The sequence below is a fragment of the Salvelinus alpinus genome, chromosome 2 (genome assembly GCF_045679555.1).
Source record: "Salvelinus alpinus chromosome 2, SLU_Salpinus.1, whole genome shotgun sequence".
Taxonomy (NCBI): Eukaryota; Metazoa; Chordata; class Actinopteri; order Salmoniformes; family Salmonidae; genus Salvelinus; species Salvelinus alpinus.
In genome coordinates this window covers 23,033,266-23,060,879 of record NC_092087.1, presented here as the reverse complement: position 1 = coordinate 23,060,879, position 27,614 = coordinate 23,033,266, and the positions used below count along the sequence as shown (strand labels likewise).

Here is a 27,614-nt window from a genome sequence, read left to right as displayed (position 1 = left end):
TTGCCCATCCATATATTTATATATTCTTATTCCATTCCTTTACTTAGATGTGTGTATTAGATAGTTGTGGAATTGTTAGATATTTCTGCACTGTCGGAACTAGAAGCACAAGCATTTTGCTACACTCGCAATAACATCTGCTAACCATGTGTATGTGACCAATAACATTTTATTTAACATCTTTCACCCCAACTGCCATAATAATGGTCAAACAGTTTCAGAACATACTTTATTTATTTACAGAATGTAAACAAACAAGACATTAAATACAACAGAGTTGATTTAGTCACTTCTCTATACAGGGAGGAATGATTCCATTACAGTAGATTGTAGTAGGAAAATAGTTTGAAAGTCAAATGACATTTCCTGCTCTCAGATGAGTGAATAAGGTGTAGAGCGCTTAAACCTGACACACAAAGACTTGTTCGCTGTAGTTTATCATTTTCAACCAGCTACATTTACATTTTGGAATTATGTGGCAGACACATTGAAAAATGTAACAGCCTTAAATGTAGTGGTGTATTATGTTACCTCAAAAACTAGGCCTGTGTTTGCCATAAATATGGTTTATTTCTCAGTGACAACATGCGTATAACACAGATATGAATTCAGGACAAATGGCAGCATTATGATGAACACGAGACCCAAGGGAGGAAAGAAAAACATTCCGAAATGGAAAAGCCTATCTTTAAACCATATCTTAATTCAACAGGCAGTATATTGAACATTATCTCTGCAATAAACTGTAGGCAACATTCTGGTATAAATAAATTAACATACACAATTGTAGAAAAAAAGACATTTGTGTTAACACTCATCTGAAGCCATGTTCCATTCTTATCGAGTTTGGGCATCTGGGTGATCATTGACCAAACTCCAGTACCAAAACTTATTATGCACTCCCAATAAATGTTTATTAATATTACAGATAATAATAGATACACTTTCTGCTAAACTTTCTATGCATCTTACTCACACACCTACTCCTCAAATTTGGCCATAAAGCTGCTTCTCTATGAGCTTGCAAAGGGAGTGTAATGTACTGCCTGTTGCTGACAGTGATTGCGAGAACAGGTGGTGCCCTCTAGTGGTTACTTGTCCCACAGTGCATTGGACATTCATCTCCTGGAAATACAGTAAGTATACTTGAGATGGATAAGGATGATTGTAGATTTTTGGGAAAGATTAAATTCCGGTCATTAACAAAAAAAGAGCCTTTGGATTACTCCAGAGCAGCAGCTTGAAAATATAAAGTGTCGATAGTTTTATGTTACAGGTTCAAGTGCAATAACTCAATGGTTGGGGCAAGGGCTCAGTGTTAGGAAAGGCTGACAGTGACATTGTCCTTGCTTTTCTCCACGTTAGAGTCTTTGTCTGTGGGTGCGGATGTCGTTCCTCTGGGAGAGGTTTGACCACTTGACTGTCCTGAGGCTTTGTTTGGGCCGTCTGCCGTGGACCCCGACTCAGGCTCTTGCTGTGAGGCTGTCGCTACAAAAAGAGAACAGAAATATATAACTATACAATTGTAAGACAATTGATACCTGTAGTCAGATGGATTCAATATTCTTTAACTAATATCAATTCAGCTTTGAATATGGCTGGTGCGTGTGCGTTACCTGATTGTGTGCAGGACTTCATGTGTTCTGGCCAGTGGGCTTGCTGGCAGGGATAGTCACAGTAGCTGGTGTTCCAGCAGCAGTAGAATATGGCCTCCTTCTTGCAGTTGGCACACCACTGCTTCTTCTTGGTCTCATCTACCGCCTGTTGTTTCTCCACCTCCATCTGCTTCTTCACCTCCGCCATCAGTCGCTCCCTCTCCTGCTCCAGACTTTGCCTCATCTCCGCCATGGTTAACTCTGCACATGCACACACATCAGACAATAACATAACCTTTTCTGTAGAATAATGTGATTACTTCTCCTTAGTCAATGACATTCGTTGTTATATTGACAGACAGTCCTTGACCCAGATTTGCCAAGGTCATCTGCAGTTTAAGCTAGAGTAATGTAAAGGTCCTTACCTAGATTGTGCTTCATTTCTGACAGCTCCTGTTGATGAAGCCACTGCAGTTTTTCTATTTCAATTCTCAATCGTCTAATCTGTGTGGGAGAGACAAGGACATACACTCAGACTCCCCAGAGTCATACAGCTAACTATTATAGGTATGGTGGTATTCAGTCCCTCTGAGGGAGACCAGCAGATACCTACCTCTGCTAATGTGTTCCCTGAAGTGTTTTTGGAAAGGTCTGTATACAGCTCAGTCACAGTCCCTTTGATTGTATCCATTATCTGAGGGATAAAGGAGACCTGAAGCAAAAACTTTTCGGAAGTAAGCTTTATGCAATCTCTTTGAATGCAGACCCATCACACTCTTGAGTACCCAAGAGGCCAATGACTATTCATACCTTAAATAAAAGACAGATAACAAAAAAAAATACATATTTAATCTATCTGCCATATGTAAAATTGTCCCCCAAAAGTGTGCATGCTTCAATAAGCCTTGCTCCAAGCCCCAAACCATAATACTGATAGTGTAGTGTACAGCCTTCAGCTTGCTTACTCTGGCCATCGATCCAAGCCTCACATACTTACTTTATTAGTGTACTTTGCAATGTCAGCTGCTACGTCTGCTGATGCGGTGGGGATCTGGAAGTCCCCTGCCATGGAGGATGGGGTGGAGGGGCCACTACCTAATCCAGGGGCTGCCATCATGGCCACAGAGGGTGGGGTACTGGTCACCAGGGTAACAGACGATGTGGACGTACTGAGTGGAGGGTCTTTCTGCTGGACAGCTAGAGTAAACAACAAGAACCAAGACTAAATCAGTGACATGGTTTAGACCCTTTCTTCTTTAATGTTGCTGCCCCTATCATCGCCAAGCATATCTCTGACCATTTTAACCTGTCTCTCCTCTCTGGGGAGGTTCCCGTTGCTTGGAAGGCAGCCATGGTTCGTCCATTATTTAAAGGGGGAGATCAAGCTGATCCTAACTGTTATAGGCCCATTTCTATTTTGCCCTGTTTATCATAAACTTGTCAATCAACTGACTGGCTTTCTTGATGTCTACAGTATTCTCCTGGTATGCAATCTGGTTTCTGCTCAGTTTATGGATGTGTCACTGCAACCTTAAAGGTCCCCAATGATGTCACCATTGCCCTTGATTCCAATGTTGTGCTGCTATTTCTATTCACTTGCCCAAAGCTTTTGATACGGTAGACCATTCCATTTTTTGTGGGTCTGGTTTGCTAACTACCTCTCTCAAAAAGTGCAGTGTATAAAGTCAGAAAATCTGCTGTATCAGGCATAGCCTGTCACCAAGGGAGTACCCCAAGGATCAATCCTAGGCCCCCACGCTCTTCTCAATTTACATCAACAACATAGCTCAGGCAGTAGAAAGCTCTCTCATCCATTTATATGCAGATGATAGTCTTATTTAGTGATTTAGTGTTAAACGCTCTACAACAAAGCTTAGTGTCCAACAACTTTCTCTGCCTTTAATAACCTTGTTCTGAATACCTCCAAAACGAAGGTCATGTGATTTGGTAAGAAGAATACCCCTCTCCCCATAGGTGTGATTACTACCTCTGAGGGTTTAGAGCTTGAGGTAGTCACCTCATACAAGTACTTGTATGAGGTAGTCGCCTCATACAAGTACTTGTGAGTATGGCTAGACGGTACATTGTCCTTCTCATATGAAAGCTACAGGCTAAAGTTAAATCTTGACTTGGTTTCCTCTATCGTAATGGCTCCTCTTTCACCCCAACTGCCAAACTAACCCTGATTCAGATGACTATCCTACCCATGCTATATTACGGAGACGTAATTTATAGATCAGCAGGGAAGGGTGCTCTCGAGCAGCTAGATGTTCTTTACCATTTGGCCATCAGATTTGCCACCAATGCTCCTTATAGGACACATCCCATCACTGCACTCTATACTCTTCTGTAAACTGGTCATCTCCGTATACCCGTCGCAAGACCCACTGGTTGATGCTTATTTATAAAATCCTCTTAGGCCTCACTCCCCGCATCTGAGATATCTACTGCAGACCTCATCCTCCACATACAACACCCATTCTGCCAGTCACATTCTGTTAAAAGGTCCCCAAAGCACACACATTCCTGGGTTGCTCGTCTTTTCAGTTTGCTACAGCTAGAGACTGGAACGAGCGGCAACAAACACTCAAACTGGACAGTTTTATCTCAATCTCTTCCTTCAAAGACTCAATCATGGACACTCTTACTGACAGTTGTGGCTGCTTCGCGTGATGCATTGTTGTCTCTACCTTCTTGCCCTTTGTGCTGTTGTCTGTTCCCAATAATGTTTGTACCATGTTGTGCTGCTGCCATGTTCTGTTGCTACCATGTTGTTGTCATGTTCTGTTGCTACCATGTTGTTGTCATGTTCTGTTGCTACCATGTTGTGTTGCTACCATGTTGTGTTGTCATGTGTTGCTGCTATGGTGTTGTCTTAGTTCTCTCTTTATGTGGTGTTGTGTCTCTTGTCGTGATGTGTTTTGTCCAATATTTTATTTATTTTTAGTTATATTTAAAAGAAAATTAAAAAACAGCCTCCGTCCCCGCAGGTCTTTTGCCTTTTGGTAGGCAGTCATTGGAAATAAGAATTTGTTCTTAAATTACTTGCCTAGTTAAATAAAGGTTAAATAAATAAAAATAAAACATCACAGCGGTGGTTTTTAGGCCTGCAGTTGAACCTCATACTGTAGTTTTTTTGCTGTGTCCATTTTCTCTGTAGTGTGCTAATTTAATTTTCAACTAATACTGTGGTGTACCTTTGACAGATTGCCTGGTCTGGTACCGCGTGCTTTGGGAAGGTTGCTGTGGCAATGAAGATGTTGCAGATGCTGGCGTTTGCGGCATTGTCTGTGGCTGGCCTGGTGATGCTGCCTGCAGCTGAGGCGTATCTGGCTGCTGATTTTGTTGCTGCCGCTGCACCTTCTGCATGTGCCACTTCTGGGAGGAAGTCTGGAACCTGTTGGTGGGGTTCCACACCACCGCCCGCTGCACCACAGGGACAGTCTCCCTGGGCAGCAGAGGGCGCTGTTTCTTCACTGCTGTGGTGGCAGAGGAGGATGTGATGGGGGCCATCGGTAGTGTGGCATTGGGGAGTGTGGTGGGGGCGATGGTGGTGGAAGAAGCAGTAGCGAAGGACACCATGTTTAGAGGGATGGCTAGTGGAGAATGTGATGAATCTTTCATACTGGGGGTTAAGAAATGGGCTGTGTTGTTTTGAGATGGAGTAAGGGAACTTGACAGGGCTTTACCTACAATAAAAAGAAAATATTAATAACAGCATCTGTTTTGGTTAAACTTTTTTCTCGCTTTCATATTTTATCAACTAGTAATAGAGAACAGGAGGACTCTCACCCTCTGTCTTATTGGCTGGTGGATTTTTGGTGGCGCGTGAATCTTTCCTACTCTTCTTCCGGTCTCTGCCCCCCTGGTCCTCCCCCAGGTCAATCACCAGTTCCCTCTCAGAGTCGGAGTCGTCCACCACAGAGGGCTGCCTAGCCTCCTGCTTCACCTGGGGCTTCTCTCTGGATGCCGGGGATACTGGGGCTGCTTTTGCTTCCTCTGGGAGCTCTTTGTCCGAGTGTACACCCTGATTCTCTTTAGATGAGGATTCAGAGAGGGTAGATGGTGCCCCCACATCCCCCATGGTTACCGTGGCAGTTGCTGGCCCCTTTGTTTTGACCTCATTTAGGCTGGGGGGCAGGGGGTCTTTGGATCCCCTCTTGGAAGAGTCCTTCTCGCCCTTGTCATTGGCCTTTGTGTGTTTGCCTGCCTTAGGTTTCTGTTCCTCGTCGCTGGCGTCACTGTCACTCGAATCTGATTTATCAGAGTCCTCTGAGTCGCTGTGTTCTACTCCCTTATACACATCCTCAGAGATCTCATCTATACCTGTACACAGCAGAGGGGAAGTTGGGGTAAATGTATAACGTCAAAGGTTCTTTTGGTTGTTTTCATACAAATGGACTAACTGAAAACAAAGTAGTTGACTGGTGCCCCTATCTTCATAACTGGTGCTTTACTAGCGGTGTGGCGAGTTCACTCACCCAGCTGGGCCTTGCAGCTCTCAATGGTTTTGTCCAGGTTGAGCTGGAAGCGGCTCCTGATCTGTCTCTTGGGCGAGGTGAGGACTGGTGGGGCCCCCTGCTGTTGCTGCTGTACAGTCTCACTCAACTCCTTTAGGTCCATCTCGGCTTTGCTACGGTCTGACACGCCAGCACACAAGATCACAAACAATGTTATTGACTGGTTGAAATCCACTCCAATCACTAGACCAAGTAGGAATGTCTCTACATATGGTTAAGGTTTATGGATATGGTTTTGCTGTCATGAAGCCTTTCCCAGGTGTGCTAAATAGGTGAGCTTTGAAGATGATTGTGGTGTGACTGAGGGCAGGTGTGTGGCAGCTCACCCAGGTTGAGGTTAAGGATGCTCCCTGTGAGAGTTGCTTTCTCCTGCTTGGGGACTAGAGCAGGACCCTGGGAGAGGAACGGTTTAGGGCTGTCATTGGCACCAGAGGCAGGACCAGGTCGAGTGGAAGCAGGTGATGCTGTGGAGAGTGCGCAGATATATCTATCGATGTCATGCTCTTCTCAGGATCTTAATTTAAGTGGCAGGTATTAAAAAAAATAACATGCCCTGTGTTTACAGTTCTTGATTTATACTGAAAACCAGAGTCTAGGTCACTGTTACAGTATATTTCATATTCCCCTAGGACTACAGACTGTCAGACAGGCAGTGTGCAGTACCTACCTGTGCAGTCCATGGACTCCTCCCCAGCACTGTAGTGGCTGACTGGGGCTCTAGCCGAGCCCTTGTCTGGTGTATCCAGCTCTCCATCAGAGCCTGTGTGAGCAGAGGAGTTGGTGCTCATGGGCGAGCGGGGCATATCTGTCAGGGAGATCCTCCGGCCTGTACTCCCTCCAACCCCGCCCATGCCCCCGCCCCCGTCAGACAGCATGCTCCTGGCCAAGGGCATCTTGGGAGATGCAGTCATGTCAAAGTTGAACTTGATCTTCTCCTGCTTCTCGGGCCGGACCGAGCCGGACGAGGGGTTGGCAGGATCCAGCAGCATTTGGTACTGGTTATCAGGGGTGTAGGGTGTCCGGAAGGGGGCATAGTTGAACACTCCAAACTTCTTCCTCATGTTCTCCACGTAGACCTCCATCTCCTGCATGGCACTGTTGAAGATGCTCTTAGTCTTCTTCACAGAAAAGGGAATCTCCCTGGACATGAGGTAGCAGTTGTTTAAGGGGACCCACGCCCTGGAAGGTGAAGAATAATAATACATCAGAACAGCTGAATAGACACAGAGGATAGAGACGGAGAGCTGTGAAATACCAAATGAACTGATGAGTATAAGTGACATAGTTAAGTACCAAAAGTACCTGTCGTGCTGCCCGAAAAAACGAGCATCCACCTGCCCGTCTTTGTCCCGCAGTGCTTTGGCAGGCCAGAATGGAAACCCCTTCAGCTTGGCCCACACGAGAGGGTGAGGATTACTCTGAGCAAAGTAAACAGGAAGACTAGTTATCATACTGAGACCATTATACAGACCACATTCAGTATACACAAGGTACTACAATTCAAATGTACGACTCGTTTAGCACAAGCTTTGAACTCACGCATGGCTCACAGAACCAGTTGTCTCTCTTTTGGCAAGCTGACAGATAGCACTCCGGACAGACCTCAATCTCATTCATCTGAAAGAGAATAATCATTGTATGTGTAAGAAGAATCTCTTCTGAAGGCCTGAAAGAGTTTTTGGCCGCATACCCACACTTACCTCATGTTCACAGATTTTCACTATGACTTTAGCTGTGGCAGTAAGCTTATGATTGCCTAAAATAAGAAGGTCACAGTGAGTAATCATTACAAATCAGTTATTGATAACCAGTAAAAATCCATTGCAATCAAAACAGGGACACAGACCTCCATTATAAATTATGCAGTTGTGTAAAATCCATTTCACATCTGCCAAGAAAGCTTCAGTGCAGCCATACATTTTCTTTTTTGTATTCTGGAAAAATAAAATAGAAAAGGTCAGTGATCAACCACTGGTGAGGTTTGGGATTGTAGTTCTAACCCCAAAGAAAGAAGAGTACATTTTCTAACCTTCTCCAATGTACCGAGATCCATGGCGTGAAATATATACTCTGCGTAGTCTGGATGCTGTTCCAGAGATACTGGCTTCTGGAAGGGTTCCGTCTGGAGAAGAGACAAAAGAAACATGCACAGTGAATTAACCTTCATATTCAAATTCCAAATAGGCCACACTTAGACCAAATCCTAACTTGAGACACACTCATAGCTAAAACTTTAATGTAAATATATAATTGCAATTAATTCAAGATTTAGGTTAAGATTTCAATTGCATCTCAATTTAGGATTAAGCCTTCACTGCATGACCTCCACCACCACAACCCATACAAACACTCCACCACCCCAGGACAGACAACAGCAACTAAAAACAGACACAAAAAACACTCCAAACAGGAGGAAAATAACGGGGGAAATATGATTAGGTCTTTTTTTTTGTGTGTTTGATTACCCAATTAAAAGCCTTTCTCTGCGTGGCGCCTGCATGGGGGGAGTGAGATGACGAGCGTGGTTGGTCCTGAAAAAGAGTAAGAGGGGCAACTGTATCCTCACCACAACACCGCTTTCCAAAATGGACCCTTGGTTCAATGGTTCCTTTGCTCTTTATGTCATTGTAGAGGAGAGGACTGGCTAAAAACAGGCTTGGGTGGTTTAGTGTTGTTAGAACACCCTTACTTATGGCTTACCATTTTGTAACCAGAACACCAAAGGATACTTCAGACTTTGAGTATAGTAAATAAGTTCACAGTGTATTGGGGAAGGGGCAATGGACCTCACTGATGGAACACAAAATCAGGAGAAAGCATTGAGCAGTCTTAAAATCAGACCATATAAACAAGCACACAACCATTATATTGTGTTTGTGTGAGCGAGTTCTGTTCACTCACATTGGAATTACACTGAGTGTACAAAACATTAGGAACACCTTCCTAATATTGAGTTGCATGCCTCTTTGCCCTCAGAACAGCCTCAATTCATCGGGGCATGGACTACAAGGTGTCAAGTTTTCCACAGGGATGCTGGCCCATGTTTACATTTACATTTACATTTAAGTCATTTAGCAGACGCTCTTATCCAGAGCGACTTACAAATTGGTGCATTCACCTTATGATATCCAGTGGAACAACCACTTTACAATAGTGCATCTAACTCTTTTAAGGGGGGGGGGTTAGAAGGATTACTTTATCCTATCCTAGGTATTCCTTAAAGAGGTGGGGTTTCAGGTGTCTCCGGAAGGTGGTGATTGACTCCGCTGACCTGGCGTCGTGAGGGAGTTTGTTCCACCATTGGGGTGCCAGAGCAGCGAACAGTTTTGACTGGGCTGAGCGGGAACTGTACTTCCTCAGAGGTAGGGAGGCGAGCAGGCCAGAGGTGGATGAACGCAGTGCCCTTGTTTGGGTGTAGGGCCTGATCAGAGCCTGAAGGTACGGAGGTGCCGTTCCCCTCACAGCTCCGTAGGCAAGCACCATGGTCTTGTAGCGGATGCGAGCTTCAACTGGAAGCCAGTGGAGAGAGCGGAGGAGCGGGGTGACGTGAGAGAACTTGGGAAAGTTGAACACCAGACGGGCTGCGGCGTTCTGGATGAGTTGTAGGGGTTTAATGGCACAGGCAGGGAGCCCAGCCAACAGCGAGTTGCAGTAATCCAGACGGGAGATGACAAGTGCCTGGATTAGGACCTGCGCCGCTTCCTGCGTGAGGCAGGGTCGTACTCTGCGAATGTTGTAGAGCATGAACCTACAGGAACGGGTCACCGCCTTGATGTTAGTTGAGAACGACAGGGTGTTGTCCAGGATCACGCCAAGGTTCTTAGCACTCTGGGAGGAGGACACAATGGAGTTGTCAACCGTGATGGCGAGATCATGGAACGGGCAGTCCTTCCCCGGGAGGAAGAGCAGCTCCGTCTTGCCGAGGTTCAGCTTGAGGTGGTGATCCGTCATCCACACTGATATGTCTGCCAGACATGCAGAGATGCGATTCACCACCTGGTTATCAGAGGGGGGAAAGGAGAAGATTAATTGTGTGTCGTCTGCATAGCAATGATAGGAGAGACCATGTGAGGATATGACAGAGCCAAGTGACTTGGTGTATAGCGAGAATAGGAGAGGGCCTAGAACAGAGCCCTGGGGGACACCAGTGGTGAGAGCACGTGGTGCGGAGACAGATTCTCGCCACGCCACCTGGTAGGAGCGACCTGTCAGGTAGGACGCAATCCAAGCGTGGGCCGCGCCGGAGATGCCCAGCTCGGAGAGGGTGGAGAGGAGGATCTGATGGTTCACAGTATCAAAGGCAGCCGATAGGTCTAGAAGGATGAGAGCAGAGGAGAGAGAGTTAGCTTTAGCAGTGCGGAGCGCCTCCGTGACACAGAGAAGAGCAGTCTCAGTTGAATGACTAGTCTTGAAACCTGACTGATTTGGATCAAGAAGGTCATTCTGAGAGAGATAGCAGGAGAGCTGGCCAAGGACGGCACGTTCAAGAGTTTTGGAGAGAAAAGAAAGAAGGGATACTGGTCTGTAGTTGTTGACATCGGAGGGATCGAGTGTAGGTTTTTTCAGAAGGGGTGCAACTCTCGCTCTCTTGAAGACGGAAGGGACGTAGCCAGCGGTCAAGGATGAGTTGATGAGCGAGGTGAGGTAAGGGAGAAGGTCTCCGGAAATGGTCTGGAGAAGAGAGGAGGGGATAGGGTCAAGCGGGCAGGTTGTTGGGCGGCCGGCCGTCACAAGACGCGAGATTTCATCTGGAGAGAGAGGGGAGAAAGAGGTCAAAGCACAGGGTAGGGCAGTGTGAGCAGAACCAGCGGTGTCGTTTGACTTAGCAAACGAGGATCGGATGTCGTCGACCTTCTTTTCAAAATGGTTGACGAAGTCATCAGCAGAGAGGGAGGAGGGGGGAGGAGGGGGAGGAGGATTCAGGAGGGAGGAGAAGGTGGCAAAGAGCTTCCTAGGGTTAGAGGCAGATGCTTGGAATTTAGAGTGGTAGAAATTGGCTTTAGCAGCAGAGACAGAAGAGGAGAATGTAGAGAGGAGGGAGTGAAAGGATGCCAGGTCCGCAGGGAGGCGAGTTTTCCTCCATTTCCGCTCGGCTGCCCGGAGCCCTGTTCTGTGAGCTCGCAATGAGTCGTCGAGCCACGGAGCAGGAGGGGAGGACCGAGCCGGCCTGGAGGATAGGGGACATAGAGAGTCAAAGGATGCAGAAAGGGAGGAGAGGAGGGTAGAGGAGGCAGAATCAGGAGATAGGTTGGAGAAGGTTTGAGCAGAGGGAAGAGATGATAGGATGGAAGAGGAGAGAGTAGCGGGGGAGAGAGAGCGAAGGTTGGGACGGCGCGATACCATCCGAGTAGGGGCAGTGTGGGAAGTGTTGGATGAGAGCGAGAGGGAAAAGGATACAAGGTAGTGGTCGGAGACTTGGAGGGGAGTTGCAATGAGATTAGTGGAAGAACAGCATCTAGTAAAGATGAGATGTTGACTTCAATGCTTCCCACAGTTGTGTCAAGTTGGCTGGATGTCCTTTGGGTGGTGGACAATTTTTTATAAATGCGGGAATGTGTTGAGCGTGAAAACCCCAGGAGAGATACAGTTCATGTCACACTCAAACCGGTGTGCCTGGCACCTACTACCATACCCTGTTCAAAAGCACTTCAATCTTTTGTCTTGGCCATTCACCCTCTGAATGGCACACATATAAAATCCATGTGTCAGTTGTCTCAAGGCTTAAAAATCCTTCTTTAACCTGTCTCCTCCCCTTCATTTACGCTGAAGTGGATATTATTTAACAGGTGACATCAATAAGGGATCAAAACTTTCACCTGGATTTACCTGCTCAGTCTGTCATTGAAAGAGCAGATGTTCCTAAAGTTTTGTACACTCAGTGTATATGAATTTTACTAACGCTGATCTCTCTGTTCTTCAACAGTTCAATATCTACTGTCAAAACAATTAGTCAATAACAACAGTTAGAAAAGGTAGAAATAAGTAGTTATTCCATGACAATGTGGGTAAAAGCAGAAGCACAAGCCTTTGGAATATGTGCCCTATATCCAGTTGATTTAGAATGTTACTGTGACTGATCAGTCAGTTGGAGGAGGGAGGTCAGTGCACTTACACCTGGCTGTTTCATCTTCTGGAGTGAAAACTTTAGCAGGTAAGACAGCTGGTCTATTGTTAGCATCGCCATTGCTTTACTCTGAGTCTCTATGCACTCTGCAACTGTTATTTTCTGAAAGAAAAGAGAGATCTTTTGTTAGCAAGATGTTAGCTTCAAATGTATATTCCCATTTCAAAGGATATTCCCAGTATCAAGCCTCATTTTACTACCTTGACCACATCTTATACCAACATGGTCAGAATTTCTTGTAACTCCAAGATTTTTCTCAACTCTGTAAATTCCATAAAATAGGGATGTCTGTCATCATGGTCCGGCCTCAAGCCCCAGCCTCCCATGCATTTTAAGGTTCTAAAGTTGTCTTCCTGGTAGACAACTGGTTTTCGGTCCCACCCACAAGCGAGTACCTCACATTCAGGGCAGAACCAGTCACCCTCGGGCTCTGCGGGTAGTTTGAGGCACTTGGCGTGGTACACCCTCGGGCAGAGCTCACAGCAGAGCACCTGACCCTCGCGGTGGCACAGCCAGCAGTAGAAGTCATTTCTGCCGTCCTGCGGCACAACATCAACAGGGTCTGTGGTGAGTGCTGGCTGCTTCACATAGTAAAAGGGACCATGTCTTAGTTCTGACTGAAATGCAGGCAAGAGAAAGAGAACGTTTGGGGTTTCAAAAATCAGGTGTGAGATTACATGAGCAGCATAGCAGACATGAAAAAAACAATTACAAATATGTTTTTCAAAAAACACAATCTACATAGTAACTGTCCAAAACAGACTGCTTAGAACCCTGTGTTGCGACATAAGGCATTAAAACATTGATTAATTGACCATTCCTGGTATCAGACTGGAAGAGAATCATTACTGTAGATTATATTACAAATCCCCTTTCAAAGGTCAAGACAGTGAAAAGGATCAGTTTGAGAAGCTAGCCTTTAGTATCGCTTACTGATTGGATCTGATAAGCAGTCTGTGTTTTGGTCCACACCTGTTACTTTTTTTGCATTGAGACAAGCTTTGATCCATGGCTTTTAAGCCCAGGTTGCTATTGTAATTTACCATTTATAAGTGCTAATCATTAATAGTCTCAGTGTGAGTGAGCAACAGCCGAAGCATTACCAATCACTTGATTTCAGTAGGCAAAATTTGTAAAACAAGCATGCAAACACATTAATGAAACAATTTAGATCAATCTTATTACATAGTATTAGGCCATATAGGCTTACTGTAACACTATAAGAAAAGATAAACCTCATGGTGTCACAAACATAAAATAGTCCCATGGCATACCAAAAGACAACTGGAACAGAAAATGTTATACACCGTTTTTTTTGTAGGATCTATTTCAGTGTAACAGAAACCCAGCAGCCTCTGAAAGCACAACAGTGTGAGCAGGGAGGGGGAGGTCGCACCTGGTCTTTACTGCTGCTGACCGCTCCTGGTTTCTTCTTCTTTTTGACCGGACTGGGGGAGGTCTCAGCCGGGGAGTGACCATTAGACGAGTGAGGGGGGCTGGGCACCTTGCGTTTCTGGGCCGCCCGCTCCACTGACCCTGGGTCCGAAACTGCAGGGAGGGGGTCAAATGTCAGGCAAGCCAACATGACAGATGTATTATTTCCCAGAAGAAAGTGCATGTACTGGCCATAGAACAGTAGATGTTCATTGTTTTCATACAGTACAGAAGATAAAAACCGGTTACCATAGTGATAAGCCATGACAGCGATATGAACAGAAGCAGCACATTAGCCTCCATCTTATACTGTTTGTGATTCAGCTCTGTACCAGACACATACATACAGTAGCCTACACTCAACATGGGAGCAATAAAATAAAGCCTTTCACCACCACCACATACTGCCTGTAGGCATAGGCATAAATAGGTGAAAGTATAGCTCAGCTTTCAGTGTTTCTCACCTTTGGATCGTGTAGATATCTCCATCCCCTCTACTGCATCCGACTCAGTCGTCACCTCCTCCTCAGCCAAACTGGCAGAGAAAAGAGATGCACTATTAAAGCCCTGTTATGACAATACCTACAGAAAGACTCCCAACATAAATCAATTCATCCAATGCCTTTTTACAGTTTGACTCACTATGTTTACACCAGACATTGCTTAATCTACAGTATGTTCAGTATGCACGTGGTTTCGCAACACCATCTACTAAGTAACAATCATAAATCACACTGTATAAAATAATCTGCTGAAATACTTGTGTGTAAATGTAAAACCAAAGTCTCACAAATCTTATTTGTATCATTTTAGTATCATTTCCAGAGGAAAGACAATCCCGTCTGGCTGTAAAGGTCTGCTTCAACACTGACCCACTCTCTCGGTCTCACTACAATGGGGTTATTCTTAGAGTGAGAGTCTATTTGGCCCGGAGGCAAACTCTGTCTAAACCAATCCTGACTGGACACAGACACACACTGTTCGCTTTGGTGCAGAGGTATCATAAATCTACAGGCTACGGCCAGCAAGAGTCCCTCTCTTATTGGGAGAAGGAAAATGTCTAGTAAAGCAGTGTTCTAATGTTCAGAGTTCCAGAGTGTGAAACTGACAGAATGTGATTAAGTTGAAGGTCAACAATCATCTGTCAGTGCCTCAGAACAATGTCCCAGGGATTAGATTTGCTTTTCTGGAGCCATGCATTTCATAACATGGGGTTGAATCCTATCTACACATGAACTCAAACACATGTCATGCATTGATGCCAAAAGTGGATTTCTCAAATGGACAAATTACACACAGAGACACATCTACAGGAATTGACTGGGCATGGATGTTATGTAACTAACTATTATTAACTAACAGCTAAATGCATTCTAGTTTCAAACTCAACATGGGGTCGTTCCATATGATTTCAATTACTTTCTGATTGCACCTCTTTTGATTTGAACAAAACCTTCCATACATGTTTGCCCATGGTAGAAAGGGACTTTTTGAACCTGAACACTAAAACATTCAGGAGCGAGAGGGGCTGAAAGAAGACCCATTTTGCATACCCCATTTTACATCCGTGTCTTCCCTAAAAAAAGATAAACGGTTGAGTTTGATATAATTTGAAAGCTTACAAACAGGGTTGTGAAACTATTTTATGATTGAAAAAATATTTTAAATTAAAACAAATTTTTTCAGCTTTAGCGTCAATTACCCAAAAACAAACGTATGTGGACACCCCTTCAAATTAGTGGTTTTGGCTATTTCAGCCACACCCATTGCTGACACATGTATAAAATTGAGCACACCGCCATGCGATCTCCATAGACAAACATTGTCAGTAGAATGGCCAGTACAGAAGTGACTTTCAACGTGGCACCGTCATAGGATGCCCGTCTTTCCAACAAGTCAGTTTGTCAAATTTCTGCCTTGCTAGAGCTGCCCCAGTCAACTATAAGTGCTGTTACTGTGAAGTGGAAACATCTCAACAACTCAGCCGCGAAGTGGTAGACCACACATGCTCACAGAACGGGACCGCAGAGTGCTAAAGCGCGTAAAAATCGTCTGTCCTCGGTACTGAGCAACACTTACTACCGAGTTCCAAATTGCCTCTGGAAGCATCAGCATAAGAACTGTTCGTCGGGAGCTTCATGAAATGGGTTTCCATGGCTGAGCGTCGGGTGGAGTGGTGTAAAGCTCGCCGCCATTGGACTGGAGCAGTAGAAATACGTTCTCTGGAGTGATGAATCATGCTTCACCATCTGGCAATCCGACGGACAAATCTGGGTTTGGCAGATGCCAGGAGAACGCTACCTGCCCGATTGCATAGTGCCAACAGTCAAGTTTGCTAGAGGAGGAATAATGGTCTGGGGCTGTTTTTCATGGTTCGGGCCCCTTAGTTCCAGTGAAGGGAAATCTTAACGCTACCGCATACAATGACATCAATGACGATTCTGTGCCTCCAACTTCTTGGCAACAATTTGGGGAAGGACCTTTCCTGTTTCAGAACAATTTTCAGTTTCAGCATGACAATTCCCGTGCACAAAGCGAGGTCCATACAGAAATGGTTTGTCGAGATCGGTGTGGAAGAACTTGACTGACCTGCACAGACTTGACTGACCTGCAAACACCATCTAAACCCCTTTGGGATGAATTGGAACACTGACTACGAGCCAGGCCTAATCGCCCAACATCAGTGCCCAACCTCACTAATGATCGTGGCTAAATAGAAGAAGTCCCCACAGCAACATTCCAACATCTAATGGAAAGCCTTCCCAGAAGAGTGGAGGCTGTTATAGCAGCAAAGGGGGGACCAACTTCATATTAATGGCCATGATTTTGGAATGAGATGTTTGTCCACATACTTTTGGTCATGTAGTGTATGTTGTAGCTTAGACCCTATTTTACACCATCTGAGGTGTTGGTGTTGTAGAGATAATAGAATAGACATTTCCATTCAAGTTGACATTCGACAATGGGTGGACCAGAGGCCATCTTTCTGGTAGTGATTGGAAGTTAAAGTTTAAATTAAATGTAAATGTCAATGGCGTACCAGCTAGATTGCAGGGGTCTGAAGGGATAGATCCAATATTTCTATGGTTGAAATGACACTCACCCTGCATTCAAGAAAATGCTATGTCTCAACCAATGGCGGGCATAACAAACACTTCAGATAATGTAAAATAGGGTTTAAAAATGTGAGTGTATGCCTTTTTAGATAAATGTTAAAGCTTAAAAAATAACAATTGTTTAAACACTTTTTTCAAGAAATCATAGAATAGTTTGACAAACCTGTTGGTAATCTAAAAATGATATCAAACTCAACCGTTCGCGTCACCCATGAATCCTGAGCCCACAACCATTGGGCCCCAATACCTACTGAGACAGGTCAAGGCTGAACTGAGGCCAGGGGCAATGGAGAACCATCGGCTCTAAAACTGCATGGTGACTACAATACCATAGTAATTTCCCTCTAAAATGGGACTACCCCAGTCTCATGCGTTTTATATCCCTCAAGTCAAGAGTGAAGCAACTCAAACATTACTGTTTCATTGTCTTGAACAAACACAGCCCCAGCCCTATGAACACATCATTTAAATGCACACTTCCTTGAATTTAAAAAAGGTACTTTCTTGTGGGAAAGCCACTGCTTCATAAGAAAACTGTCAAACAGGTTTTACGCAATATCAGCTCAACATGAGCATCCCCTTGTTTCAGACATTTGTTTTTTACGCCACGGCACAAGCTACTGTCTCACAGCTCAGATGGGTTCAATTTCACCAGCTTTTTCTTTAGCTCTTGGAGAGAGCAGCATAATTAGAATGCGAAAGTGTGGGATACAAAGACAGCAGCTCCCTGTTAGAGAAGCAAATGTAGTCCCTTTTCCACCATTTCTTTATCACCCCTCTCTGTCTCTCTCTTCTCCATCTCGGGGGCAGAAAATTACAGAGACAGAGCACTGGCTTTACTGGCCTCCACCTCTGATAAAGGCTTTCAGCACAGACAGAGAATCTGCCTCAGCAACATCCCCTTTTCCTCCGGTCAGATACGCAGAGCAAGAGACAGTGAAAACACACTAAACCAATGCCTACAACACCCTTCTTGTAGTTAAATTCCCGAAAATACATTATTTTCATTAATATAGTGATATAATCCCTCCCACGCCCTCTCTGACAGAACACCCATGCTTCAATGTAGGAAATTGACAGCATACCTTTTTTTTCTCTTTACGCACAGAATACAGATTCTTCAGCCTTTTTTAATTGTTATTCTTTCTTATTTTAATTTTTTGGAGGCCGGTGGGGTATGAGACAAAGATTGGTGCAGAATTTTCCAGAAGGGCCTTGCTCTCCCTGCTGCTCTCCCTGCGATTGTCAATCTTTAACCTCAGCTGTGGACTGCCGATTGGTTTGAGCGCCACACGGAGGTGCCTGATTGGGCGCCTGGCTCAGAGTGCCACACAGGCTCTCTTCTCCCCTATCTCCTCAGACACAGTGCTGCAATGCAGAGAGGATTTCTCCTCACTATCACAAAACCCCTGGAACCAAGTCCCTCACTCCCTCAAAGCCCATATAGTCCTCACTGGTTGTGTGCATTTTCTAAAACATGGGGGATGTAGTTACACAGGCAGAAAGGGAGCGTATCAGATTCCCTCCAATCTCACTCCTCAGCTATGAGGCAGTGTGTGTGGCGTCCATTTTGAAGACATTCCCTTATTGCCTGCCTGCTGAGAACACTGCACACACGGCTCCAGTCGAGACGAGCTGCTGTAGAGATCACACACAGCTTACCAGTAGACCGGCTCACAGGAATGCAGGAAGGGCCTTACACTGAGCACAAAGACAGGGCTGAAAATGTCACAGGCCTCAAAATCAAAATGGTCGGCTGTGGTTAAGACTGGAGAACATGCTGCCAACACCCTTTTCTTCCCAGTCCAAAACCTTCCTACTGGCTTTTCTTCTGGACCTTTACAATGTGTCAATACTTGTAACCAACAGTGGTATTGCTATTACTTATTTTATTCTGCCAGTGCCACTTTGAACCATAATTTCTATTTGTAGTTAAATAAATACTAATGCTGCCATTAAAAAGATTATGATAGACAAAAACAATGATGGTTTAACATGGAGAACAAATCCGAATGACATGAAGGTCGTTAGAAAAGGTCAGACAACACAGGTGTGGTGAATAAAAGCAAAAGTGGCAGAATGAATTGGTTTTCTTGTTTGGACCATTATTACAAAGCACAGCTGGTCGTAGCTCTAGAAAACCCTTCTCTCAGTAGGGTTTTCAGCAGTTAGCTTCGCCCACTGCTGGCCATGTGAACTACAATTCTGACGCCGTATTAGAAACATCAATAATCATCGCTTGCTAAACGTTTTTCGAAACATACGGCCCTTATCTTTCATATCAGTGATAAAGAATCTTTCAAATAAAAAAGATACACTTACTGTAACGTTAGCAGATTTTCACAGATCCATACACTGTGTGCCTCCAGTTGACTAACTACACTTCCTGCCCAGTTACGCTGACACACAGGTGCATGGTAGATAGCTATTTAGCACAGGTGGTCACCTTTGTTTTCTGTCGGTCTTCCTTAAACAAGCGCTGTAACATGGCGATATGGCCGTGTGGGAATACTAATAAAAGGTGTGTATTAATTTAACCTTTTGTGTTTAGAAAAGTATTTCTCGCTGATATGAAATATAAGTTCCTTATGTTTCCAAAACAACTGTTAAACCTGACGCTTGCTGTAAAAGTTTTTAACAAAAGTCCCCCAAGAAGAAGATACATTGATCAATGGGCGCTAAAGGTAGTTAGCATCTATCAATGGGTTAAGTCGGTGGCAGCACCTCAAATCCTCACGCCAGACAGGAATGAAGAGATTATGGGCATTACCAAAGACCATTCACAAAAAGGCACTGGATGAAAAGGTTTCCTCTCCATTCAATTCATTAAGAAGAACCATTGTACGGTAAAAAGTAATGTGTTTTGACCCAATGAAGTAGAGGCAATTGGCGTTACATGCCAGAAATAATATGATAGTTTGCATGGTTGTTGACAAAACATCTGCTGACATACAGCATTGGTCTATGTGTGTGAATTATATGAGTTCCACTACAGAATTAAATATTCTTATATCCTTCTTGGGATAATGATATTTTTCTGTCCAAGGCTGTCTGAAACAGCCCTGCTTCCCTTCGTCAGGCTTCACATGATATCACCCAGAGTGCCTAGAGCCAAGGCACAGAAAGGGGAAGCTCTCTGAAATGGCTGCCACTCCACAGCAAAGAGAAAGCAGTGAACTGAAAAAGACCATTAGGCAGATTTTCTCACCAGATACTAAACCTTTGAAGAATATAATCTAACATTCAGAGAGATTTTAGTTTGGCTAGTTGTTCAATATACAAATCCTGTTCAATAATTATACATGCTAAAAGAAGAATGCAAGAACTACCTGTAGGCATAAACAGTAGTCTGGAAAAACAGACTGTACAGCCATGAGAATATGCCTTTTTAATAGTTGCTCTTGTTTGTCCTCAATAAAGGTTACTTCCCTGTTTAAAAGGGCATATGATTAAAAGCAGTGCCCTGCTCTAATATCACTGAGGCCTAAATCATTCTTGCTGTGCTGTCATTGCTGAGCTGTCTCTTTACCATCTGTTAAATCCACTGGGATCCCATCTTGAATGTTACAGCTCTCACCTCCCCACACCTTCCATTTTGACTGTACAGGCCTGTGACAGTCATAAACCCTTACAACCTGACAGCCAAGCCAAACGGATCAATCCTGTTCCTTACTCCAACAGGGATATATTCCTCTTGCCATGCTATATTCTGTAAAAAGGTAGTAAAACAGGCTGACCCGTATGTGATCAGAGACATAACCAGCAGAGGCAGCCTGCTGTGCTGTACTCTGCTCTCCTGCCAGGCTCCACTACTGTGCTGTGGGGACTCTCCCCCCTCTCTCCCTGAGACAAACCTATATTCCCAAGGCACATAACATACACAGTAGCTGGTAGCTTATTAAAGTGAAATAATGAAAAGCAAGCTTACCTCTGTGGATGCATGGCTAAAAAACTCAGTGTTTTATGTCAATGCTTATTAAAACATGGAGGACAGCCCTCTGTCCTCACCCTGCTCAGAGCACAGCCACGGCTCTCCAGGCTGGCCGATCGGCTGCTAGGATAGATACCAAGCTGTGAGTGGCCTGCTCTCACTGGCAGGATGTAAGGCTGTAGCTGATTGGCTGGGGCATTTCCTGACTGCTAATCTTTTGTTCTGCACAGGCAGGCAGGAGAAGCGCTGTGGACAGAGGGAGAAACAAGGCCCAAATCACAAAATAAACCATTTCACAGCACAGAACATCCAATAAAACCACATGGTGCTGTAATCCATGCTTGACCCGTCTATATTACAAGGACATTTGGTTGTATTTCACAAAATACAGCAACAGGAGCACGAATACTGGACAGGCCCAAGGCCACATGTTTCAGAAAAGGCCTGTTTCATAGATCCCACCCTTAAGTTAAAATCCTCCGCAGTGAAAAAGTGTTGCACAAATACATGAGAGCAAACAAACAGTGAGAGACAGCGAGGTCGATCTGCAAAGTTTCCCCCTCTTGTAACTGAGATGAACTTGTCCAAAAGCCAACTGAACATCAACACATTACATAACAGTGCAAACAGAGAAAAAAATGTAGATGACTTACTATTTTGAAGACAGAAGTTAACACCAAGTTCTTATGCGCCATCAAATTCTAAAGTGGTCACATAAAAATATACTTTTTATGAACAGATAAGTGATGATTTGATCTAATAAAATAAATACATAATTGCAGGAACTTTTTATGTGATGCTATGGGTATTTAACCAATTATGTTTCTTTGGCAAGTCTGACTAATCAGGGTTTCAAACCTGTACAGTAGGCCAATACTCCAATGATATTACCCCACTAACACAATACTATAATTGTGATTTGTCTGCTTTCCTAATGGACATTTTCTTTAAAGAAACAGCCTAAACCCTGGCCTATTTTTTTTCTTTACCTTTATTTAACTAGGCAAGTCAGTTAAGAACAAATTCTTATTTACAATGACGGCCTACTCCGGCCAAACCCAGACGACGCTGGGCCAATTGTAAACCACCCTATGGGGCTCCCAATCACGGCCAGATGTGATACAGCTGGGATTCAAACCAGGGACTGTAGTGATGCCTCTTGCACTGAGATGCAATGCCTTAGACCGCTGCGCCACTCGGGAGCCGATAGTAGAAATCAAATTAAATGAAATACGGGGTTAATAAAACATTTTTAAAAGTAGGGTATTCCTCTCTGCAGTTTGACAATGTACAGTAGTGCCTAGGTCCCTGTGCCTATCACATTTTATTTTTGCCCTCATCGGTACACTGAATGGCACATTACATTTGCTGAAACTACACAGGGTACCAGTTTATTAACCGTGAGACATTTTGCCTCGTCCCTTTTGCCTGAATAGACAGCTCCATTGTTCATTGTTGGCACTTTGTAGACCATAGACTGTAAAACATATATTTATATATTTATATATATATATATATTAATAGGTGTAGCCAAGAGCTGTAGTTCTGCCGAACCTGAAAGAGAACAGTGACCTCTTGTGGAGCCAAATGTGAAAAGGCATTGTATGATGTCACCCCTCCCTGACCTCTTAGCGAGTTGCAACAGATAAAATGTATTTACATTAAAAGTCATACTTCTTTGAAACGACAAAGGCTATTAACAATTTAGTCAGCTGTATATATAAGTCAAAGGTTTGGACACACTTACTACTTCAAGGGTTTTTCTTTATTTTGACTATTTTCTACGTTGTAGAATAATAGTGAAGACATCAAAACTATTAAATAACACATATGGAATCATGTAGTAACCAAACAAAAGTGTTCAACAAACCAAAATATATTTCATATTTGAGATTCTTCAAGTCAAGTCCAGCTTCATGAGGTAGTCACCTGCAATACATTTCAATTAACAGGTGTGTCTTGTTCATAGCAAAATAGTGTAATTTCTTTCCTTCTTAACATATTTCAGCCAATCAGTTGTGTTGTGACAAGGTAGGGGTGGAATACAGAAGAAAGCCCTATTTGGTAAAAGACCAAGTCCATATTATTGTAAGAACAGCTCAAATTAGCAAAGAGAAACCACAATCCATCATTACTTAGACATGGAGGTCAGTCAATGCGGAAAATTTCAAGAACTTTTAAAGTTTCTTCAAGTGCAGTCGCAAAAACCATCAAGCACTATGATGAAGCTGGCTCTAATGAGTACCGCCACAGGAAAGGAAGACCCAGCGTTACCTCTGCTGCAGAGGATAATTTCATTAGAGTTAACTGCACCTCAGATTGCAGCCCAAATAAATGCTTCACAGAGTTCAAGTAACAGACATCTCAACATTAACTGTTCAGAGGAGATTGCGTGAATCAGGCCTTCACGGTCGAATTGCTGCAAAGAAACCACAACTTTTTTATTTAACCTTTATTTAACTAGGCAAGTCTAAGTCAACTCCCTCTAGTGGTGCGGGGGCTGTGCTTTGGCAAAGTGGGTGGGGTTATATCCTTCCTGTTTGGCCCTGTCCGGGGGTTTCTTCGGATGGGGCCACAGTGTCTCCTGACCGCTCCTGTCTCAGCCTCCAGTATTTATGCTGCAGTAGTTTATGTGTCGGGGGGCTAGGGTCAGTTGGTTACCTGGAGTACTTCTCCTGTCTTATCCAGTGTCCTGTGTGAATTTAAGTATGCTCTCTCTAATTCTCTCGTTCTCTCTTTCTCTCTGAGAACCTGAGCCCTAGGACCATACGTCAGGACTACCGGGCATGATGACACCTTGCTGTCCCCAGTCCGCCTGGCCTTGCTGCTATTCCAGTTTCAACTGTTCTGCCTGCGGTTACGGAACCCCTACCTGTCCCAGACCTGCTGTTTTCAACTCTTAATGATCGGCTATGAAAAGCCAACTGAGATTTATTCCTGATTATTATTTGACCATGCTTGTCATTTATGAACATTTTGAAAATCTTGGCTCTCTCTAATTTTCTCCTTCTCTCTTTCTTTCTCTCGGAGGACCTGAGCCCTAGGACCATACGTCGGGACTACCGGCCGTGGTGACTCCTTGCTGTCCCCAGTCCGCCTGGCCTTGCTGCTATTCCAGTTTCAACTGTTCTGCCTGCGGTTATGGAACCCCTACCTGTCCCAGACCTGCTGTTTTCAACTCTTAATGATCGGCTATGAAAAGCCAACTGAGATTTATTCCTGATTATTATTTGACCATGCTTGTCATTTATGAACATTTTGAAAATCTTGGCTCTCTCTAATTTTCTCCTTCTCTCTTTCTTTCTCTCGGAGGACCTGGGCCCTAGGACCATGCGTCGGGACTGCCGCCCGTGGTGACTCCTTGCTGTCGCCAGTCCGCCTGGCCTTGCTGCTATTCCAGTTTCAGCTGTTCTGCCTGCGGTTATGGAACCGCCACCTGTCCCAGACCTGTTGTTTTTCAACTCTTGATGATCGGCTATGAAAAGCCAACTGAAAATGATTCATGATTATTATTTGACCATGCTTGTCACTTATGAACATTTTTGAACATCTTGGCATAGTTCTGTTATAATCTCCACCCGGCACAGCCAGAAGAGGACTGGCCACCCCTCATAGCCTGGTTCCTCTCTAGGTTTCTTCCTAGGTTTTGGCCTTTCTAGGGAGTTTTTCCTAGCCACCGTGCTTCTACACCTGCATTACTAGCTGTTTGGGGTTTTAGGCTGGGTGTCTGTACAGCACTTCGAGATATTAGCTGATGTACGAAGGGCTATATAAAATAAAATTGATTGATTGATTGAACTAACTTCTCTAGGGTAGGGGGCAGCATTCAGAATTTTGGATGAAAAGCATGCCCAAAATAAACTGCCTGCTTCTCGGGCCCAGAAGATATGATATGCATATAACTGGTAGATTTGGATAGAAAACACTCTAAAGATTCCAAAACTGTTAAAATAGTGTCTGTGAGTATAACAGAACTGATTTGGCAGGCGAAAACCTGAGAAAAATCCATTCGGGAAGTAGTTTTGTTTTTGTTTTTATAGTTTTCTATTCAATGCCATTACAGTATCCATTGACTTAGGACTAAAATGTCAACAGTCTTTAGAAATTGTTTCAGGCTTGTATTCTGAAAAATAAGGAAGTAAGAGCAGTCTGAATGAGTGGACCCTAAAGTGTTACAGAGCTTTTTCATGCGCGACCAAGAGTGCCTTTCTTGTTTACCTTTCATATTGACAACGTTATTGTCTGGTTGAAATATTATCGATTATTTAGGCTAAAAACAACCTGAGGATTGAATAAAAACATCGTTTGACATGTTTCTATGAACTTTACGGATACAATTTGGATTTTTTTGTCTGCCTGTTTTGACTGCGTTTGAGCCTGTGGATTACTGAAGAAAACGCGCAAACAAAACAGAGGTTTTGGATATAAAGAGACTTTATCGAACAAAAGGAACATTTATTGAGTAAATTAATGTCTGCTGAGTGCAACCATATGAAGATCATCAAAGGTAAGGGATTAATTTTATCTCTATTTCTGACTTGTGTAACTCTTCTACTTGGCTGGTTACTGTTTGTAATGATTTGTCTGCTTGGCTATGTTCTCAAATAATCGTAAGGTATGCTTTCGCCGTAAAGCATTTTTTAAATCTGACACCGTGGTTGGATTCACAAGAAGTTAATCTTTAAACCTATGTAAAATAGGTTTTGTTTTCTGAATTTTTATAATGAGTATTTCTGTATTTGAATTTGGCGCCCAGCAGTTTCACTGGCTGTTGAAGAGGTGGGACGCTAACGTCTCACGTACCTAAGAGAGGCTAAGAACAAATTCGTATTTACTGCAGCGATGCGCAATCCCATCTGGTTTGGGCTTACTGGGACTATCATTTGTTTTTCAACAAGACAAAGACCCAACACACCTACAGGCTATGTAAGGGCTATTTGACCAAGAGGAGAGGGATGGAGTGCTGCATCAGATGACCTGGCCTCCACAATCACCTGACCTCAACCCAATTGAGATGGTTTGGGATGAGTTGGACCGCAGAGTGAAGGAAAAGCAGCCAACAAGTGCTCAGCATATGTGGGTACTCCTTCAAGACTGTTGGAAAAGCATTCCAGATGAAGCTGGTTGAGAGAATGAAAAGTGTGCACAGCTGTCATCAAGGCAAAGGGTGGCTACTTTGAAGAATCTGAAATATAATTTGATTTGTTTAACACATTTCTGGTTACTACCTGATTCCATATGTCTCATTTCATAGTTTTGATGTCTTCACTATTATTCTACAATGTAGAAAATAGTAAAAAATAAAGAAAAACCCTTGAATGAGTAGATGTGTCCAATCTTTTGACTGGGACTGTATGTAAACTCAGCAAAAAAAGAAACGTCCCTTTTTCAGGACCCTGTCTTTCAAAGATAATTCGTAAAAATCCAAATAACTTCACAGATCTTCATTGTAAAGGGTTTAAACACTGTTTCCCATGCTTCAATTAACCATAAACAATTAATGAACATGCACCTGTGGAACGGTCGTTAAGACACTAACAGCTTACAGACGGTAGACAATAAAATCACAGTTATGAAAACTTAGGACACTAAAGAGGCCTTTCTACTGACTCTGAAAAACACCAAAAGAAAGATGCCCAGGGTCCCTGCTCATCTGCGTGAACGTGCCTTAGGCATGCTGCAAGGAGGCATGAGGACTGCAGATGTGGCCAGGGCAATACATTTTAATGTCCGTACTGTGAGATGCCTAAGACAGCGCTACACGGACAGCTGATCGTCCTCGCAGTGGCAGACCACGTGTAACAACACCTGCACAGGATCAGTACATCCGAACATCACACCTGCAGGACAGGTACTGGATGGCAACAACAACTGCCCGAGTTACACCAGAAACGCACAATCCCTCCATCAGTGCTCAGACTGTTCACAATAGGCTGAGAGAGGCTGGACTGAGGGCTTGTAGGCCTGTTGTAAAGGCAGGTCCTCACCAGACATCACCGGCAACGACGTCACCTATGGGCACAAACCCACCGTTGCTGGACCAGACAGGACTGGCAAAAAGTGCTCTTCACTGATGAGTCGCGGTTTTGTCGAACCATGGGTGATGGTCGGATTCGCATTTATCGTTGAAGGAATGAGCGTTACACCAAGGCCTGTACTCTGGAACGGGGTCGATTTGGAGGTGGAGGGTCCGTCATGGTCTGGGGCGGTGTGTCACAGCATCATCGGACTGAACTTGTTGTCATTGCAGGCAATTTCAACACTGTGCGTTACAGGGAAGACATCCTCCTCCCTCATGTGGTACCCTTCCTGCAGGCTCATCATGACATGACCCACCAGCATGACAATGCCACCAGCCATACTGTTCATTCTGTGCGTGATTTCCTGCAAGACAGGAATGTTGTGTTCTGCCATGGCCAGCGAAGAGCCCGGATCTCAATCCTATTGAGCAAGTCTGGGACTGTTACGTTCCCCAGTTTCTGTGTTGTAGCTTTTGTATTTGAGTGTGTGTGTTTCAGGAGATAGACTCCTGTAACTCCCCAAGCAGCTGATTGGTCGACCCCAGGCTAATTGATGATTGGAGCTGACCCCGCCCCCTCGTCAAGAAGCAGCTGACTCTAATCACCATTACCACCTGAAGATATAAAAGCCAGTGTTCTGTTCAGAAGAAAGGAGATGAGATCATGAGAAGAGATTAGAGGGAGATTGAATGTTTTGGAGAGATCATTAGAGAGAGAAGAGATCAGAGATAGAATTGAATATTTTGTATAGTGTTGGTTGTGTATCAGAAAGTGTTGGTATGTACTATATTAGTTGTTGTTGGTAGCAGCTTTGCTATGTCCTGTGTTTGTGAGTGTTTGTGAAATTGTTAATAATTATTCTGTTTCATTTGTT

General features: G+C 44.1%; 1 protein-coding gene across 8 annotated transcripts; it reads right to left on the bottom strand.

Moving 5' to 3' along the window:
• Positions 1 to 215: 215 nt before the first annotated feature.
• Positions 216 to 20,966, bottom strand: LOC139556992 (MYND-type zinc finger-containing chromatin reader ZMYND8-like). Of its 8 annotated transcripts, none has more exons than XM_071371272.1 (21): positions 20,798 to 20,966; positions 14,138 to 14,208; positions 13,636 to 13,787; positions 12,635 to 12,856; positions 12,228 to 12,341; positions 8,581 to 8,646; positions 8,145 to 8,237; positions 7,962 to 8,049; positions 7,816 to 7,871; positions 7,655 to 7,732; positions 7,418 to 7,533; positions 6,783 to 7,294; positions 6,442 to 6,579; positions 6,077 to 6,235; positions 5,388 to 5,921; positions 4,793 to 5,284; positions 2,593 to 2,792; positions 2,209 to 2,289; positions 2,021 to 2,099; positions 1,617 to 1,856; positions 216 to 1,488 (listed from the first exon to the last, which is right to left on the bottom strand). In XM_071371272.1, the coding sequence occupies exons 2-21, from the start codon at positions 14,160 to 14,162 to the stop codon at positions 1,319 to 1,321; spliced, it is 3,615 nt and encodes a 1,204-aa protein (XP_071227373.1). In that variant the 5' UTR covers positions 14,163 to 14,208; positions 20,798 to 20,966; the 3' UTR covers positions 216 to 1,318. The 8 variants fall into 8 exon arrangements, with proteins under 8 accessions (XP_071227373.1, XP_071227337.1, XP_071227364.1 ...); XM_071371236.1 differs by having other exon boundaries at positions 20,718 to 20,904; XM_071371263.1 differs by lacking the exon at positions 20,798 to 20,966 and adding an exon at positions 19,112 to 19,249.
• Between the last annotated feature and the right edge of the window lie 6,648 nt (positions 20,967 to 27,614).

Excerpts from the sequence above, each read along its gene's own strand:
- LOC139556992 (XM_071371236.1), bottom strand. Across the intron at positions 6,580-6,782 it reads GGAGTCCATGGACTGCACAG|CATCACCTGCTTCCACTCGA; the intron begins GTAGGTACTGCA and ends CACTCTCCACAG. Across the intron at positions 2,100-2,208 it reads CAGGGAACACATTAGCAGAG|ATTAGACGATTGAGAATTGA; the intron begins GTAGGTATCTGC and ends TCTCCCACACAG.